Genomic DNA, 19105 nt, shown 5'->3' with positions numbered 1-19105 from the left:
AAAAAAAAAAAAAAAAAAGTGCTGTTAATGTGTCCTGCCTCTTCTTTTCCTCCCATCTTGAAGGAACCACTCAAAATACACAATTGTTAGGGTCTAGAGAGTGATGCTATTCATCCAGATACATTCCAATAAGTGTGAGTGCAGAAAATATAATTTAGATTTTATGCGAACTACTTGTATGCAGTCATTTTTGCAAAATTGCCTGCAAGCTGTCTGACTGCTTCAGTCCTTGCTAGTTTTATGCTAAAGATTATTCAGAGAATCTGACCTGCCAGAGAATTTGAAAAACCTCAGGTATGACATTCACCATGGTTTCTGTGTAAAAAAWATATATATATATTAAAAAATTCTGAACAATGGTAGAAGTGTAATAGCTGCCTATAAAAGTTCTTGCCAACTATTCCTCTCTGCTATTTAGAGATAAAAGATATCACTCACAGCTGTATTATTTAGCTGTGTGGGATAACAATATGATCTAGATGGGTGGGATTTGATGTTGGCCTCTGTTTCAGAGTTTATAGGTGGGAATATTATTGGCTAGGACCAAACATCGCTTTTGCTCAAGCTGATATAGCACAAATCCCAAGAGCCTTTAATGGAAACAACGTCAGACACATAATAGTTGTAACTGGCATCTTGCAACATCGAGTTAGGGATACAAGTCAAACATTCAAAGAGTTGAACATTGTTAGATAAGTTTCTGAGATTGCGTCAAAGTACCTCCAGATGTGCTGCCAGCTTTTTAGACCAAGTTATTTTTTTAACATTTTTTTTTTCTTTTTCTTTGACTGATGACTTAATTGCTTGCACATTAGCTCCTGAGGTTGAAAATCTTGGGTCAGGGAAAAAAATGGGTCTATATTGGCTAAAGAGAAGCCAAACTAWAATCATCAGCCTATAGTATCATCATGAATGCCATGTGCAAAGGAAAGCACTTGTTGCTCAGATACACTTTTATCTTAATGCATTAAGGCTTAATACTTTCGAATTATATATTTTTCTATCTKCAAGAAATTTTCTTTCAGCAATTTCAGATAAATCTTTAGTACCTGATTGTGTGAGGTTGAGAATAGCACCAACTGCATTTTGTTGGACTCTAGGATCATAGGAATTGGCAAGAGCCAACAAGGGTGTAACTCCTTGAGCAGCACCAATAGCCTCCCGGTTTGACTCTGGGGAAAATATTAGGGTAAGAAAGAAATGAGACATTGCCATGCAGTATCCTCTTACTATGAGTTAAGAACAGGACATATAAAACTAATTTTTTGGGGAGTTTACTTTTCTGACTTTTTTTGGCGCGTATCAAAATTTCTCTCCAAGCTCAAAGGAAAACCCTTAARAAATTCCAATACCTCAGAAAGGAACAACTAATTCATGCCTTATGGATTAGCCATAGATCATAGCTGGTTTTAGCATAAGATCATAGCATGYTTTTGTTTTGTGGATGGGATGATTAAGATAAAAAGAAGTTAATGCCTCTTAAATAGGTTAGTAAGTGCCATCCTTGCCTTGTACCTCTAGTACRTCCAACTGACTTATTCACAACATGCTAGCAAAAAAACTGTCTAATAATTTACATAATTATTTTATATTATCATATCCATTATGATAATGATCAATTGCAGCTAAGACTGAATTAATTTAGCAGGGTATATTCAGTGGGCCAATTTCTATCGAATGTGTCTGTGACACCCCAATCACAGCTACAAGCAACATACAGGTTTCTGAAAACAGACTTTGGCTTAACCACTGGAATTTGAAAGGTGCTTCTTCTCTGAAGTGGTGCTGYTTCGCTGCATGGCAGTGTATTAATTTGTGGAATTGTGTTCAACATCCTAGTGCACAAGCAGAATTCAAAAAAAATCTGCAGAATCGTTTGAGACTCTTGAATGAAAAACTTAAAAAGAGAATTAACTAGAATGCTTAAATAATGCTATAACACACTAAATACTATAAAATACTACATAACATACTTATATATTGTGTATATAGTATATATACTGGATATAGTAATATTACAATATGCCCTAAAATATAATACTAAAAACTTTAGCAAATATAATTTAGAAATAAATCTGCTTCTGATTCTGCTCCTTTTGTTTTGGACTTAGTCAAGGCAGGCTCAACTCACCCYTACATACGAGAAAATCCTTCCTTTATGATCTTCCCATCCCTTTACCTTGAGGCCAACAAAACATTTGCAAGAAACATTGGAAAAAAATTGCCATCATGAGGAGATGGCTGTCTCCCTTCTGACTGAGACTGTGGTMCTCCCACATTTATTGTATCTTATCTCTTTGTAAATTTATAAGCTGATTTGGGTCAGGACTATCTTTTTATTCAATCTATACACAGCACTTAGCGAGGTCAGTTCCAGGTTCATGGTTTGGACTCCAGCCATTACCTTAATCTAGAAGCCTAAGCCACAGAACAGTGAAATTAGAGATGTTGGCTGCAACTAGATAAAGCAAAACAAATTAAACTGAAGAGGAAAAAAAAGTAAGAAAATTAAGAAGAGAAACTGCTCTTTGACTTGCTTAGTATTGGCAAGCACGAGAATAGTCTCTCTGTCCTGGAGTCTGCAGCTCTGTGTGACCAAATATTTTGCATATTCAAAAGTTCCAGGAACCAGTAGCCCTGTAAAGACTTTTAAAAGGGAAAAATTTGTTTAACTTACAGGATCCCTGCAGAGCAGTAGTAACCATATTGAGAGCAAGACAAAGCTTTTTTGAATAAATAACCTATTGACAATGTTCTTCTTTTATGACCTTTTCTGAAAGGTCTTTAGAGAAATCATTTTCTCTTATATCACAGCATTCTGCAGATGTTCCATAATAGAAAAAAGCAATGCCCCTGTTCTACATCTTTCATTATTTATTTGAGAAAAACAACCACTGAAGTCCATTGGAGTTTTCAGTATTGTTTCATTTACATACATTTTTAGATGGTTTAAAAAGTGGCCAGTCTCTGAAAGCTTGCTAAGAGAAATAAGAAGTAGCAGAAAGCAAGATGAGATCAACTCTTCAGGTGCTAATAAACTTAGAGACTTAAGAGAAYAAAAACGTTATTTCTATAGCTGCAGCCCATCTAGACTGGCAAACTGACTGGTGTAGGTAACCCAGGATAGTGATTCAGGTCCAGTTCAGCCAGGAGGCATTTGGTATCCAGGATAAACCCCTTTCTGTGAATACCCACTTCATATGAACATTTTATACTCAAGGAAATACCCTTTATTTTGGAAAAAATAGTGTCATTCTGTGAGCAAAATTATTGTTCTGYGCAAAGTCATGTATTTAAAAATAGCTTTTCCATGTGGGAAACTATTACTCTGGTGACACTTTCTGATCAATTTTGTAGACAAAAATGATTTATAGACAAGCCTTTCTCCAATACAGTCTCCCTGTATATTGTTCCTGTGTTTCCCTCAGCAGCAGCAGAAATATTTTTGTGCAGTTCCATCTGATGGAAACCAGTCCAGTCTGATGTAAACTMTAATTAGGTGAGTAAAGGAGAAAGRCAAAACTATGAAGAATTCAGATATTGCTGCTTCCTTCATTCTTTCACAGAATATTCTCCATTACTATTTATGAATGGGGCAGAGAAGCTCATGTTTGGACGATGTGATTACAGAATTTGGGCGACCTTTTTTTATTCCATCTTTTCTCCTAGGGCAGGGAAGGAGGATCCCACACCCTTTTGTGAGAGARGCTCCCAGGGACACATTTCCAATGTGATGCTCTTCCTAAGGAAGCATTGGCAGTGACAGAGCATCAAGTCGTTGTGCTCTTCAAAGGCACTTGTCTTCCTTTAAAAAACACAGCTGACTTGATCTGAAAAGACTTCACATCCGTGAGAGCTGAAGCAGTTTCTCCGCCCGAGGSCTCAGCGCTGCTGCCCAGCACGGGGAGCCTGCAGCAGCCGGGCTGGCCTTGGACACGGTGCTCGCCCAGCAGGGAGGTGGCCTGCAGACACCCGGCACCACCTCTCCCATGGGAACGCTGGCTCTCATAACAGGCCAGTGGAGATATGCACRTGATGGAAACCTCCGTGAGCAGGAAAACCTCATCTTTTCTTCTTTTCCCTGGGGTCGTTTACTAGCTGACCAGTTCAGCTCTGCTGTCTTCGTTAGAGCGCATCGTTGTGGGCTTGCCAAATGTTCTTTTATATAAATCGTTTTCCCTCATCCTTCTCTCCATTCTCATTCTAGTTTTAGTCAGATATTGTGTCTAAACCTTTTCATAGCTTTTTCAGAAACTTGTGACAGAATGGATGGAGATATCTCTCTCACCAGGGTGTGTAATTGCATTCCAGTCTCCATAAGAAATACGGCAGGCTAGATCAAGCTTCTGTTTCTTTTCAGGGCTGCTTGTTTACTTAACAATACAGCCCCTGGCCAGATGCCACTGCAACCTCTGATCTGATCCCCCTTAAAGTACCTTTAGAAGAGGGCCACATATTCAGATACCCCTCTAATGTGGGAAAATCATAGCATCTACTCAGGCTGGGTCTAAATAACTCATCTTGAAACCTGCRTTTATAAATTCTTTCTTTCCCCTCTCTGCCATTTGTGTGCTTGAAAAATAACTGCCCTAATTCTGACTGTGCATTAGCAGTTGGTAGCATATGCACCAAAATCAAATTCAGCTTCAGTTGCGTGTTATCGCTTTTATCCCTGGCTCTGTACTCAGTGCATTCTCTTTGTCTGGCTTAACGCAGATGTTCAGCTTTCCCTAAAGTCTTGCTACGAACTTTTAGTTCAGTTTTTGTCCACTTTGAGAGGAGTTCTTATTTCAGGACTGATTATTTTCWCTCACAGGCTGAAAACATACAGATAATTCCAAATGTGCATGTGTCCTCTTGCTCTATGGACAAATGCTGGTGTTGAAACAACCTTCAGATCCTTTCTGCTGAACGGGCTTGTTTGCTGGTTTTATTCTTGGTTACCTATTATAGCTGGTAACCAGACATCCCAGTTTACAAGTAATTTGCAGGCACATTGCTAAATAGCTTCACTYTGCACACGGTCTTGGACACTTACTGCAGCAGAGTTAGGGTACGTTACCGTTCTTGGATTTAGATTTTTAGTCACCTTAAGGCCGTATAAAGAATTATCCTAATTCRGTTGTGCTTTCATATTTATCTTTTTTTAAATCACTGTAGAGCATAAATGGCTTACCTAAAGGACATGACTAAACACAATTTTTTCTCAAATAGGCACTTTAAGATATCAGAGTCTGTAAGTTAGAATTTAATTAAATTCTACAGAATTGTCACTTGCTTTATTCTCACTGCCCACAGTAGCTAAATGTACTCTGAAAAAGAAAGAAATAGATTCAGTGCATCTAAATCCCAGCGAAACTGGGACAAAGGTTCTCAAAACTGATCTAATCCTAGTCACTGCTCCAGCCTACCCCCTTACATGACCCTGCTTGCACGAAACCCTACCTCATTTGCAAGCTCCTTGGGTGCTTAACTTCAACTACTTGAGCTTAGAAGTGCACTGGCACCAAAGGACCCATGCAACAGCATTAGGGGACTGCCCTCAACAGAGAACGAAGGAGAATTGGATCTGGAGTGGCTTCACTATCCTCAGGTTAAAGACAGAGACATCTAAATCAGCTGCACTATATCATCACCATGATGCAATAACAAAACSACAATGTTATCATATGATGTGTTACACAACATATTTCCGTGGGATGTGAAAAAAAAAAAAAAGACCAAGGTGAGAGCCCAGCTGGAATACTGCGTGTTTCTGGTCACCTGTCYTTCAGAAGTGATGAATGGAAAAGGAACTCTTGCACCATTTACATACATCTCTGTTCTGTAACAAAGTTTGAGGTCTGTGGTATCACAAAGCAGCAGATGAAATTGCCATCTTCCCTTTCTGTAACTTATAATTTATGCCCAGAAGGGCTATTAAGATGAATAGAGAGCCTGCCTTACAAGAGGAGTCTAAAAGAGCTTGGCTTTCTCAGTGTAGTAAAATGAAGCAGCCTTGTCATTGTAGACATTAGAGGGGGAGAGCTATTGAAGCAAAAGCCAGCACAGAAACTAATTATGATAAGCTAGYCATTAATATATCTAGGTTGGAAATTAGAAAAAGCTTCATAATCACTGAAGACTGAATGTCAGAATCAGTGAGAAAATGATCTTAACTGGAATCTCAAGAAGCTGAATTTATGTTGGAGGAATACTGAAATTTGTTGTTGAATCTTATGACTCCTCTAAACCAATTGTAAATAGATTGCTCGCCTTGAAATATGGCATAAAAGATGTAATTAATTCACTTCAGAGGAAAAAGRGAAAGAACAACATACTCACCTGAGATGGCCAAAGTCATGGCGCAGGCACAGGAATTGCACTGGACAGTGGGATCCCCTGACTCAAGCAGCTCCAGAATTGGCTCAAGTAAACCCATTTGGACAACTAGCTCTTTGTCAACTATCCATTAATTCAAGAAAAAAAAWKGRMMAAMMAAAAGCAAATTGTTAATGCCTTTTTTGCAAAGAATATACCTTCTTCTGGCTGCTYTGGAGTSTATACTATGATTATGYTAAATGGACCTAGCATGGAAATAGYCTGAAATGCACCCAACCCTAGCTAGATTTGCTTGATTCACCTTCAGACTCATGAAAGTATGTAAGAAATGCTCAGAGTCTCTAATTCAGGAGTTCCCAAATATTTCTGTCAGCAATTCTGCAATTCTGTTTTTAGATATAATATGTAATTTGGAAACTGCRTTTCCAATAGGTTCACTATTTACTCAGGCTCCCTTTTCCTTCTGAAGGTAGACTTCTAAAAATTATTTTTAACTTTTAAAGAGTAAAATGATACTATTTGCAGCAGGATCCTTTAAAAAGAAAAGAAAAAAAAAGCTAACTTCATTGAAGACTGATCCTGTCTTCTACTGGTGTGATGGATTATTGCTTGTGGYGCAGGGAGTGCCGTAGTAGATGCCCTAAATACTCCATTGATTAGGTGTAGCTCATTGAAGTCTGTCAACTTAAGCTTTAGGGTGACGTTTGTCATCTGCAGCTCCTCAGTCCTTTCACAAATGAATGAGCCCTACTGAAGGGCGAGTGAAGAGAGTGAAGGGAGTGAAATCTACTAAACATCTTGTTTTATTTATTTTTATTGTATTTGTTAATTTGCAATCAACTTAAGACCAAGCTTCAGTTAGTAAATAACAGAAAACTGAGCACTGTCTCAGAGGCAGAGTTTGTTTCTGAGAGCTGTGTCTGTTGTAAAAGGGTAAATGGTGGGTTTTTGATCCAAGAATAAGAACAGCATAGCTATTCCCACATCAGTCTGGGAATAACTAACCAGCCTTTGCAGCTGGAGCTGAGTTCCTTTGCCCCATGATATCATACGGCTTGGGGTAATCTAACATATCCTCTYGAATCTATGTGGTTTGCAGATTAAAACAGATTCACACCTGTCCAACCTACAGTGTGAGCAAAGGACTTTGGATTTGTGTAGACCTGGGTATGTAGATGTGCCCTCCTTGGGGGCCCTCCAGTGGGTCTGGCTGAAGAGAMACCCTTTCACCAGAACAGAGATGGGTTGATAATTACTCACTGTTTCCTTCCAGTAAAAAGTTGACAAGGGACAAGGATGACATTTGTTGCACCTCCAGATCAGCAGACCGCAGTAAGGCATAGAAGGGTTCCAGGTGCTCCACAGGCAGGGGGACGTTCACTGCAGCAGTGAGGGGAAATATTCAGGCATCTCCTCATTCCTTGCAGTCTCTGACATTTTTGTCTYGTAGGTGTTAGGCCTCAGGTGCTCCCAAACACAGGCCGAGTGCTATTCCCCCTCATTTAAATTCCATTGCTACTAGCAAAGCAGGGCAAGTTCCTTGCAAATGTTTTGAATAATCTAATACTTTAAAGACATTATGGGAAGGGAAGCAACATGCCTAGCTACCAAACAAGTCATTCTACCCCATAACACGTCCTCATATTGTAGCTGTCTGCACTTTTTAGTTGGAAAAAAATAGCTATGGATAAAACTATCAAGCCAAACACCTGAACGTTCTCCTTAAGTAAAATTTTAAAATGCAAATAAATAAATCTTAGCCTGATTTTTGCTGATATTTCTACCCTTTTGTAGGACCCAAACTCCTGCTGGAATYCTATTATTTGACATATCTAGGCTGACTTCTTCTATCTGTTTACAAATTAGCTCAGGAGCCAAGTGCTCCCATGGAAAAGCTGGTACASAGAGGAATGCTTCCTTCATGAGTCTCTACTACCATCTGACCTCTAAGGCTTCATTATTGTCTAAAACCTATATAATATAAAACCTTAAAAGAGCACTGTATCCATTTCCTTGCACCATACTGTGTTGCTTTCAGGAGATTCAGTATGCACAGCCTCTCAAAGGGGTTGTGCTCAATTTTTTCAGATGTATTAAAAGTACATAAATGACAGCCTTTTATAATCATGAGAGATTATCTTCTCATAGCAAAACCCAGAAYGACTCTGCCCACATTGCACTGACAGCGTTTCCACTTTCCTTAGCAGAAAATATAACATGAAAGAAAAAAAAAAGAACTTTGATACATTAGGGAGTTTCATAGCTGGAAAAAAAATAATTTTAATTATGTGAAAAATTCCTAACACTCTTAGATAACTTACTGTGCTGACTCATATGCAAATAGTAGAGAGCTGCGGACTGTTGTAACCCTGGGTTTTCCGAAAATGCTAAGGTCCTTAAGGCTTCCAGGGGATCCTTTCCAAGTGGTGACATTTCAAAACCTAAAAAGGTACAGTGACAGCATAGACTCAATTATATCCAAAAAAGTTTARTTTACAAAAAGAATTAAAAATTTGTAGACATCTACATAGGCAGCCAAACAAATACATAAGGATTTTTGTACTGCAACAGCTCCATCAAACCCATCTACCCCTATTCATGTTTTCGGGAACAGTAGTAATAAATCAGTCTGGAATAACCTGTCCTTGGTAACGTCTTTTATGAAGTTCATGCAGCTAGTGATTGGAAGCAAGATAAATTAYAACCCTTAGACACTTTTATGCTATCCAGTATAAATGTAGGTGTTCTTTTTCTCCATAAAACTTTTAATCTTTTCTTGAATCACAGAAGGTCTTTGTTAAAATATATCTTTTGAAAATGGCTTTCTTAGCTATGAACTGTAGGCAAAGTTTATGCTTTTAATTTGTTACATTTTATTTTTGCTGTGTTTCCTATCCTTAGCACTGCAGTAAAGTATTTCAGGGAATAGCAAAATGGATTGCAAATGGGCTTGCCTCAGGCTCAAATTCCCAGCGTGATTCTGCCTGTTCTTAAGTATGACGCTTATGCTTCCTGTATGAATAAAAGAGATGTTCTGCAGTAGCCATCAAAAATACAGCAATAGAAGTCATGCGTGGCTTCTATATGCCACTGTAGTATGTGCTTGTAATGAGTGGAACAGAGCAGCAGAGATGAAAAAAGGGCCATCAAACCAACGCTCCAGTATTTCAACAGTATGAACTGTTGAAAAGGTAATGATGTAGTTTGAACTAGCTGGTGGAGCACACAGGTACAAGATGTAGTTGTAGAAAAGAGATTAAAGCAGTACATTAAAGATTCAGATATCTCTATGAACAACAAGAACTAGCCAKTTTTTACCTCCCATGGAAAAAAGGGGGATGTGAGGGATGTAAATTTCCTGTCTCAGTATGAAACTCACTCAAGCCAATGGAGGCTGCTGACATGTCAAGTTTAACAAACTCCTACCTTCAGGATTASATGAGCGAGTTTCACAGAAGGACTGATTCATATAAAGATCAATTTTGGTTAATAATTAGCAACAAACACAAAAGGATGGACGAGCCAGTGTGTTAGTTTTTAGAGTAAAAACAATAATCTCTTCACGTTGTTWAATTTCATTGCTTACATACCAGCTAGTTGAATCTCTTACATCTCTTTGCATTTTTGGTTGGGAGGGGTGATGAAAAAGAAGTCACRCAAAGTCTTCACCTATATGTGCTGCTGTAACTAACAACTAAGTACAATGACCAACCACAAAGTCTCTCCTTGCATCCACAGTTTGTCCAAATGTTAGCCCTCTGATTATCATAAGGATGCAATTTGCCGAGAAAGGAGGATTGGCTTGCCTCACTTGGGAATAAAATACGTAGGAGAGTGCTAAAGGAAGAGAGAAGTGGCTTGGTTCTCTTCAGTTCTTCGTCCTGGGTTCCGCGTCTCCGCTGTCACGGATGTTGAGACCTTCCTGAGAACACACCCTGCCGTTTGTGCACTACTGTTASAGCAGCTCCAGGCTCCCTCCTACTGTGCCCTAGCTCCCTAGGACCGAGGTGGACCAGCCGTTTGAAAATCCATCTCAGAGAGCAAAGAATTTCTAAAGAAAACTTCCACTTACACTTTTTGGAAAGCACCAGTGGGTGCTGCAAAAGACCATAATGGCCTCACTATTTCTTCCAGACCATCCATTCCTTGCATCTAGTCTGCCAGATGAGCTGGGATACTGCCGAGACTGTCTTTTACGCAGTGAGAAGCATGGTAGCCTTTTGAAGAAAATATTCAGCCCTAGAAGGTCTCTACTGTACATAAATCTGACAGGTCTCATTCTATTATGAATGCGGACTTCAGGAGTCAGGCAGTACTTAATGTTCAACAGTTAATGGAGCGTATAAACAGCATGGGACCCCTTACACTCACAGAGTAAAGGCACCAGTTAATACCAGCATTGGCTGTGGCTAATCAATGCATATTCCAAATTATCAGCGTCACAACAATTAACCTGAAGCTTGTTCCATGACAGACCATTTCAAAGAGTGTTATGGTGTCACACCAAGGACAAACTGCAGCCTTCAATGAAATGGAAGTAGAAGGGTCTGCAATTTTTCTATAGTAGCTTTAACTCAGCATTGATAAATGTATCAATAATAAACATATGCMATTTGCATACATAGTTCCTCTTGGTTCCTCTTCAAAAAAAAGAACTCTGAGACCAGGAATGATTTTAGGTCAGCTTTTCACTGGAAATGCCAGTTGACAAAATGCACTAAGAGGATTTTCCATGGTTGCAAGAATGAAAAAAACAATGTTTTCCTATTAATGCTGCTGTATGCTAGGATGGAGTAGAGAGGACACCATAGCTAGATAAACAGGGGATTAAGGAGTTAAACTATAAAGCAAAGAAGCTTTATAAAGAGTTATGGATCTACATTGATTCAAGCAGAGGCCCTTAATCATGTTCCTGTCTTCTATCTAAACTGTTTGCACGAAAGTGCTTATGCAGACCAGATGATTGGGTCTGAAAAGGTCCTGGGAGACCAGTGGGATTTGTAGAGATTTTAACTTTCCCCACATACAGCACAGACACCCTTAGCACAACTCTAGCAATGTGGATGTGCAGCAGTCACCCAGGAGCACACTGTGATTTGTCTGCTTGCAGATCTGGGCTCCAGTAGCACCTAGCGTAGGCACAGCCTGTTTCAGCTGTATCACTTCAGTGATTGGGTCTGGTAGACAAAGAAAGCTTTTGCTCCTTCCTCTCCCCAAATTAACTTCAATTACTAAGAGACTTATTTTTAAGTCACATATTTACGTGGGTTATATACTAGTAAAGGTTGCACAGCAGAAAGTGACTGACCATTTGTACCTAGATCCAGCTATTACACTGTTCGAACCCTTGGTGTCCCATACACAAACAAAAATGCTCTGTAGCTCTATCTGTAACTACATCACCAAGCTGCTCTGTGCCATGTCAGAAGAGTTCAACCACTAACCTGTTTTCAACACATAAGAAGAATCTCCTTATCTGTTCCCAAACTCTTTACAAAACCAAGCCCTCCTACCTGTTTTGATGTGCTGCAGAAACTCTTGTGCTGTCACCTTCTCATGAGGCTGCAGGATGGGCTTGTAAAGCTGTCTGCCCTTAGAGCTGCTTTGTTTTAGGCAAGAGCAGTTGCTTATCAGAATYAAGCACTCCTTAATACCGTGCAGCAGCTCTGCGGACGTCCTCCGAACTACGGCCACAAAGTCCTGCAGCAGCTGCAGGCATCGTCCACACAGTTGACCCATTCTTGTCCCAACAGCAGCACGAAGCAAGGGGAAAAGGGAAGAGATGGAAAGCAAAGTCTTTTCGTGACTTGCCCACGTTTTGCACTAGCTTGCTGCCTCTCTGTTTGTCCTATGTGGAAGATGTGGTATAATGCTATACCACGTGCAGTCGCTGTAAGAGATGATCTTCCTGGGTCCAAAAAGCTACATTTCACAACAGGACCRGTTTCTGCAGATCTCCTGTGTGGGGTCCACAAAATATTATTCAAAAGGCTGGATCAGAGCCATGCTCAAACACCCACCCTTTGCTTGATAAACTGATGACCTAAACTCATTCCATGRAGCACAGAGTTTAACTCCTGGAGCAGCCACCAAAGCCTTCATGAGGCTAGAAAAGCTCTGGGATAATGAAGAAAGCAACTCCAGGTTTTGTAAGGCAACCTTGTAAATGAAAGGTAGGCACCACCTTGTCTACATGTGTACAAGCTGCAACTGCCAATGGGAGAGGAAGATCAAAAAAAAAGGGGGGGAGTACTTAAACAGGTTTTTCCAGTTTCTTCTGGAGCAAAGACCAGAACAAAGGCCCAGTCTGGGCAAGCAGCTCTTAACTCAGTCAAGTGAAACTTTCTAATAAGCAAGAATGGAAAACTGGAAAAACAAACAAACAAACAAACAAAAACAGTGGCCAAATGAATTTAAAATTAAGTTTTCTTCCAGTCAGACAAACCCCACGGATTGCGCTAGGTAAGTTAAAAATTGGAAGACATTGCAATCCTGCTTGTAAAAATCACCTGCAARTTTTCATTTTCAAAGGAAGCTAAAGGAAAAAAGAGTAGTTCCCCTTTTGCCCCATCCTTTTGCATAATTCTGTGGCCACCTTTGGTAGAACAGTTTTAAAAATGACCTTGCTCTAACTAATGTAATATGTGGTAATATTTCTAATGTTCTTGAGGTTTCTAGTAAAATTTGATTTGATTCAAGACCACCTTCATTAGAAAACCAGTCTGGTTTGCCAAGTGCTGATCACTTTTATTAACACTTGATTATTATTCTTTTATCATTTTATTCATGGATTTGATGGATTTTTTTCTAACCATTACATTTGGTAAGTTTTAGAGTCAACTGTACTTTTTGGTGAATATTTCCAAATCCATAAAGGACTGATAAGCAAAAGTCTCACTATCTTTTAATGTACTTTAAACTTCTAAATAAATCACATTTGAAAATCCAACTCTTTGTTTTGCCCATTTCTCCAAACACTGACGCCCACCCAAATCTCACAGGTCTGTCTGGCTGCTGCTGTTTCTTCTCTTACTTACGCATGGTGTAAGTTCCCCGAATATGAAAAACCAAGCAGTGCAGGCAGAGCCACCTATCCGCCATAAACCAGTGGGTGTGAGACCTCTCCTCCACAGACGATCCTTTTCAAAGAACCAAGACTTTAATTTTTCTGGCTGCTTCCTTGACCAATTTTGCAAGCCCACTGAGTTCTAGGCTCTGTCTTGGTGGGTGCTTAAAATTATCAAAAGCTAGGCTAACATAAGCCTATTTTCTCATCGTGTCTTCCRGACCTGTTCAGTAGAGATCTTTTAAATTGTGGGAAATCTGCGTGATTACTATGTTCTGCTTCTGCCATCACTTGGTCTTCACCTTTTGCTTATGAACTTCCAAGTCTGAACTTGCATCCCAATAGCAATGAGGTGGAGGATTTGTTGCAACTTGCCGCATGCCCCTTCTATCTCTTACGCTCTCCTGCCTGGGGAACTGTAAAGTTTAATTGTTGCGCAATATTTCTAAGGTAACTTGAACAAWTGCTCATCCTACACGAACTGGGATGAGAAAAAAAATGGGACTATTTCAAATTAAGAGATACCCATTAGTAATGACTGYATTTATATAACATTCTTACTAGGGATTCAAAACGTATTACAAACCCTGAAACAGCTTTCCAAAGTTTCTCTGAGGTAAACATTCATACAATGGTTTAAAAACAATTTTCAGAGGTGCTGAGCCCTTGGAACTCCATTTGAAGCCAACGTGAGTTGAAGGAACTCACCAGACCTGAAAATTAGGCTGCAGTATGCCTAAAGGCATAAAACTCTGGTATCCCAATACCTATCCTGGTGATTCAGTCAGGAAATTGTTCTTTGATTTGAAACTACTGTTTGAAAACAAGTTTAGAAGGCTGATTTGTGGGTCTTCGTGCCTCCTCTGAATTCACAATAGCTGCTGTAAATTTATAGATGTTAATCATAAACCCAGTGTTTCTGATCAGTTTCATGACCTAGATATTTTTCTTTACCAGATTGAACAAAATGACAGCCCAAGTCTTGAGAAGAATAAGGGAAAAATTAACAGTACCATAATAGTGTTAAACCATTTTGCTTTTATTCACTTAAACAGMATGTTCCAAAAAAAGAAACCTCACACCTCACATTCCCCCTATTCCCCAAAGAAATGCAAGAAACCTATTTCTTTTGCAAAGTGTTATAAAAGCCTGTCCAACACACCTCCATTCAGTCATGAACAAAAGTAAGAGGTTCCCAATTAGTAACCTTACCACGTGAAGACTGTTATGAATTCTGTATGAAATGCATTAGAAAGTGTAAATCTAGTTGCCAGATAATAGATGAATGTTGTAGCTGTTGCTTTTTCGAAAGAGAGCTGCAGGACTGAATGGATATAAAGATGAAGGTGCCATGTTTGTAGCACATTGGTCCAACATTTTAGCTGCTGTGTAGTTTCTCCTGAGAGGACAGAAAGTATTGATTTTGAGTCCAGTCCTTTACATATGAGGAGCTGATTTGTTTTGTTTTGAATTAAGAAAGAAAAATCTAAGATTATATAAATTACATTTATTTGTCACTAAATTCAGCTGTCATTAGGCCACTGCTTGAATCAGTTCTTGTGATAGGATGCTCTTTAACCAGTTCTCAATGGTGCATAATTTTTTATTGCTCATAAGTTGACTGGCACTGTAGGGAGGTACACAAATAACCTTCATATTCCTCTTTCACACATAACTTAGGGCTTCTTCATTCTAACAGGTCAAAACGCTCAGGCTCCAACATTAATACTGGAAAAAACGGGGGCTGACAGCTTTATTTGAACTATGGTAGCAAACTCTTCCCTTTTAAATGAAGAAAATCAAAATAYGATAGCTTCAGGCTCCAGATCTTAGAAAAGTTATTATCTTTGTGATTTTAACGAGTGGCTAAAGGATTTTTGGAGGGTGTAGGAGAGAGGTAAGGATAACGAAAAGTGTGCCAGTCTAATAAAAGAGAAATACTTAAAAGGGTGCTTAAAAAGCAGTGAATTGAAATATTTATATGACTGCAGAATCCAGAACTTTAAGAAAAGGAACTAATTTACCTATCTATATTTTGCATTTTATGAATTTGCCTCACTTCTCACTTCTTCATGCAATCTTTTGTCTTATRTAAATTATTTTCTTTCGCCCCTCTATTCAAGGATGAAAAAAACAATGTACGCTTTAGAAAGCTGTAAAATCATGGCTATGTATTACTACTTGGTTATCAAGCAGATCTGATTTAAGAGGTGATGGCTCCTAATGCCTGGCAGGTTTTTATTGCCCTCTTTCCTGATGTTACTTCCTCGTTTCAGTAACCAGTGTGACTGCTTTTTAAACTGGATCTATGAAATGTTGTGGTTTCAAAATAACAGCAACAACAAAAATCAGCAAAGCAATGGTAGCTAAGTAAGTTCTTAAACTGGATCTGTCATTGACAGAATAATAACATAAAATCATGAACTAGAGCAAAATGGCTGAACAAGCAGAATAGTTCTACACGCCAATTCTGATGTGTATAACTTGCGTAACTACTACTAAGCTTTTTTAAAAAATAAAAAATATTCACCATTAAGATTTCAGGAGGAATTCAGACTGAAGAGAAATAGACTATCGTGATCTAAACAGGGAGGAAGCCAGGCGCCAGGATTTGAGAGCTCCAGATCTGTGAAAAACTGTCAGGGTTTACTTTATTGCGTAGTTAGGCAGCGCTTTATTGGTATTCATTGCAATTTCTGTAGCGTACAAAGGAAGTTGCTCTCGTTGTATCAAATCCCTCAGTAGAGGGAAGAGTGCCATCTACTGAAGAATTCCCTGCGCACAGCTCCCTTGAGCTTGTCTCATTCATGAATTGACAAAATTTAACCCGAGGGGGTTATTGTGTGTGTAAAACTGAACCAGATTTTAACTACAGAAGTTGCTTTAAGTGTGAATCTCTATTGCAAAGGGAACAGCCGCATGTAAAGGAACAGCTCAAAGATGAGACATAAAGCCACTGACTTGTGCAAGGTTATGCCCATTTTTTTGGAAAAGATTTTTAAAAAAACACTCTGACTTTCTTTGTTCTTAGCACATCTTTGGAGCAGAGGCTACATTATCTCTTTGTAACACTTAGCAGCAGCATGACTTGCCCTGATAGCACAGTGCTTCTGTTTCACTGACTACTATTCACCATGGACTTCTCCAGTGATTCCCCCTTTCTACCTCAGCCTTCGAAAAGCATACAAATACTTATCTGTCTCACTGAATAATAAGAACATCGGCTAATTGGCAGCAGAAGTTTGGCTTGGGCCAATGATGGCACAGTATTATTGTGCTTTCCTGTCTACTGGTATCTTTTTGTTGCCTTAAACCTCTTATTTTCTGAAGTGGACTGCTATATATTCAAATAARTAGTGCTTTGTGTTATGCCCAGAACTGCTAAGTGAAGTGCTATAATAATAATAAACACATAAATAAAACATGGTTTTGGCAGAAAAAAAATATAGCAGAAGACAGGCTCTCTAAAATGTCAAAGGTACTGCCAAAAAGAGACAGAGGTGCCTACGTACCTTAAAGTTTGATCTTACTGCATCTAAAAATAAACATTTGAAATTTTGTAAGGCAAATTACCACCCAGACACTTAGCATCAAGTACTTGACACAGTATACCAGCTCTCAAAACAGAGGCAAAGAGAGACCTGTCAAGTAGTGTTTCTTTGAAAATACCCTTAGAAAACAGAACATTATCTTTTAAAGTATATTTCTGYAGATGATTGCAACATTACACTGGTATGATGTGTTTCAAGGCACATGTGCATGTTCTGATGTTCTTGCTAACAGTGGACCCTATCGTGAATCACTCGGTCTACAGCTCACATGTCAAAGCCTTGATTCAAGAAGGCAATAAACAAAACTTGAAACAACCTGCAATATTTACCATTGGACAAATATATTTGAAATAAAAAAGGCAAAAATTTCACGCTATAGATTTTTTTCCTTCTAGACCCTTAGTACGATGAGTAATTCTGAGAGCTTGTAGTTATGATCTTTTATACAACAAGAGGCAAAAGAAAAGAGCAGAAGTGACCATCCTCTCTGTCCCAGTAAGACAGAGAGGAGAGCTCAGAGACAAATTCACCAATGGGAGACAACAGGACCATCTCACAGGTCCTCAGGATCCTTAAAAAATGGGGTTTTGTTGGCAACTAAATCCCACAATAATTTGGGAAACCTTACAAGCCCTAGTAAGCTAGCTCTCTCCCACAAGTGCATTATCAAGAAGCCTTCACATTATAATAGAGTCTTACTGTTGGTTACAACATAAGCTGTAGCATGTGAGCTGCACTTGACCTAAAGATTAGTTACGTTTCCATAAAKGAAAAAGCTTAAACAAAGAAGAAAGCGAACTGAGTGTCAGTAGTTCAGGCTGCTCATCAGGTAACTACCAGTGGTCATAACTAAAATCTTCCACTGTGCTGATGTTTCAGTGTGCACTACTCATTGGTTGGAGGCTCCATAGAMGGGTATGTGCTCAAAAGGAAGGACTTTGTGGTCAAAAAAAATCATACATTTTATCAGCAAACCAACACTATGCATTATATATATATATAAGCAGCACATTACTTTCTCTACAAAGGATATAGCAAACTAACACTAAGGGATTATGTCTGCTCCCCGGTTTCCTTTTTTCTTCATCAGTTGGTTTTGGCTACCTCCCAATCATTGTCCATTTAATTTAAAAACTCAGCAAAAATCAGACATATGTATCTCTTACTGCTCRTCTTTTATTTATAGCTTTTTATTGCCTCAAAAACTTTGCAATAACCTTAAAAAAATCAGCAGTACAAGATTTAAATAGTGTGAATTGCCATTTTGGGGCATACTCAGATGACACGCATCTTTGTGCATCCATCAAGACTGCTCACACACAGTCTTTTACCACACTTTTTTGACAGTACAGGAACACTGCAARTAATTTCCTCCGATTCGCTTTTCCCAAACGCTGCACTGATGTATTGCAACCAAGCGCTACGCAAACATCTGCTGCAAAAGCTAGTGCAGTAAAGTACYGCTGCTGTGAGATCTCCTTCCTGGTACAAGGGAGCATCAGATACAAGTGCCCCTTGATGCTGATCTGCTGGCCGTGCCCCGCTTTCCAGAGAACCCCTTTCAAACAACCCTTGTGGATGGATGCGCTCCCTCCCCGACAGGTAACTCCCCAGCGGCCCAGCCGGAGGGTCCCCGTCCCCTCGGATCACTCTTCAGAGGAAAAGAGCATAAAAGACGGGTTTTAGCCGCGGCGGCGCGGGAGGAGGTACAAGCTGCAGCCGGCAGCGCACAGAGGTCCCCCAGGACCGCGGAGGGGGTGGGAAGCGCAGGACAAGGCCCCGCCGATGCTCGCCTTACTCCCCGGGGACACAACCCCCGCGGCGGCKTTCGCCGCCAACCCCGCGGGCCGCCATCTTCCTTGCGGACGGCTACCCAAAAGCAAGATGGCGCGCGGCCGGTTAGCGGCGGCGACGTCTTCCCGCCCAGGGCGGAAGTGACGCGCCCAGGAGGCAGCGGCCGCCCCCCCCGCTCTCTATGGTGGTTTTTTCTTTTTTTCCCTTTGGCCCCGCGTCTCTTCCTTCGGCGAGACGGGAAATGGCGGCCGAGCTGTGATAAGGCAGCGGGGCAGCTGGGAGTTCCGCCCGCTAGGTGAGGAAGGGGCGGAGGTGGAGGCGACCGCCGGGAGGCTTTTGCGGGGCGGCGGCCGAACCGGTGGGAGGGGAGGCC

General features: G+C 40.0%; 2 protein-coding genes across 2 annotated transcripts in view; one reads left to right on the top strand and one right to left on the bottom strand.

Moving 5' to 3' along the window:
- LOC146592314 (uncharacterized) overlaps nucleotides 1-12505 on the bottom strand; it is a 27843-nt gene extending 15338 nt beyond the window's left edge. Inside the window, exons 1-5 of the mRNA XM_085311255.1 lie at nucleotides 11835-12505; nucleotides 8643-8762; nucleotides 7582-7701; nucleotides 6325-6444; nucleotides 982-1172 (exon numbers count right to left, since the gene is read on the bottom strand). Of these exons, the coding sequence (XP_085167381.1) occupies nucleotides 982-1172; nucleotides 6325-6444; nucleotides 7582-7701; nucleotides 8643-8762; nucleotides 11835-12060 (777 nt within the window). The 5' untranslated portion in view covers nucleotides 12061-12505. The remainder of the gene's footprint in view (nucleotides 1-981; nucleotides 1173-6324; nucleotides 6445-7581; nucleotides 7702-8642; nucleotides 8763-11834) is intronic.
- Nucleotides 12506-18896: 6391 nt separating this feature from the next.
- Nucleotides 18897-19105, top strand: part of BCLAF1 (BCL2 associated transcription factor 1) — a 30053-nt gene continuing 29844 nt past the window's right edge. Inside the window, exon 1 of the mRNA XM_085311266.1 lies at nucleotides 18897-19027. The gene's annotated coding sequence lies outside the window, so the exon portion shown is untranslated. The remainder of the gene's footprint in view (nucleotides 19028-19105) is intronic.

This window comes from Rhea americana, unplaced genomic scaffold (genome assembly GCF_003343005.1).
Source record: "Rhea americana isolate MKP2758 unplaced genomic scaffold, rheAme1 scaffold_337, whole genome shotgun sequence".
NCBI classification, from domain to species: Eukaryota; Metazoa; Chordata; class Aves; order Rheiformes; family Rheidae; genus Rhea; species Rhea americana.
The sequence above is the reverse complement of the archived record's forward strand: the minus strand, read 5'-3'. Positions and strand labels throughout refer to the sequence as shown.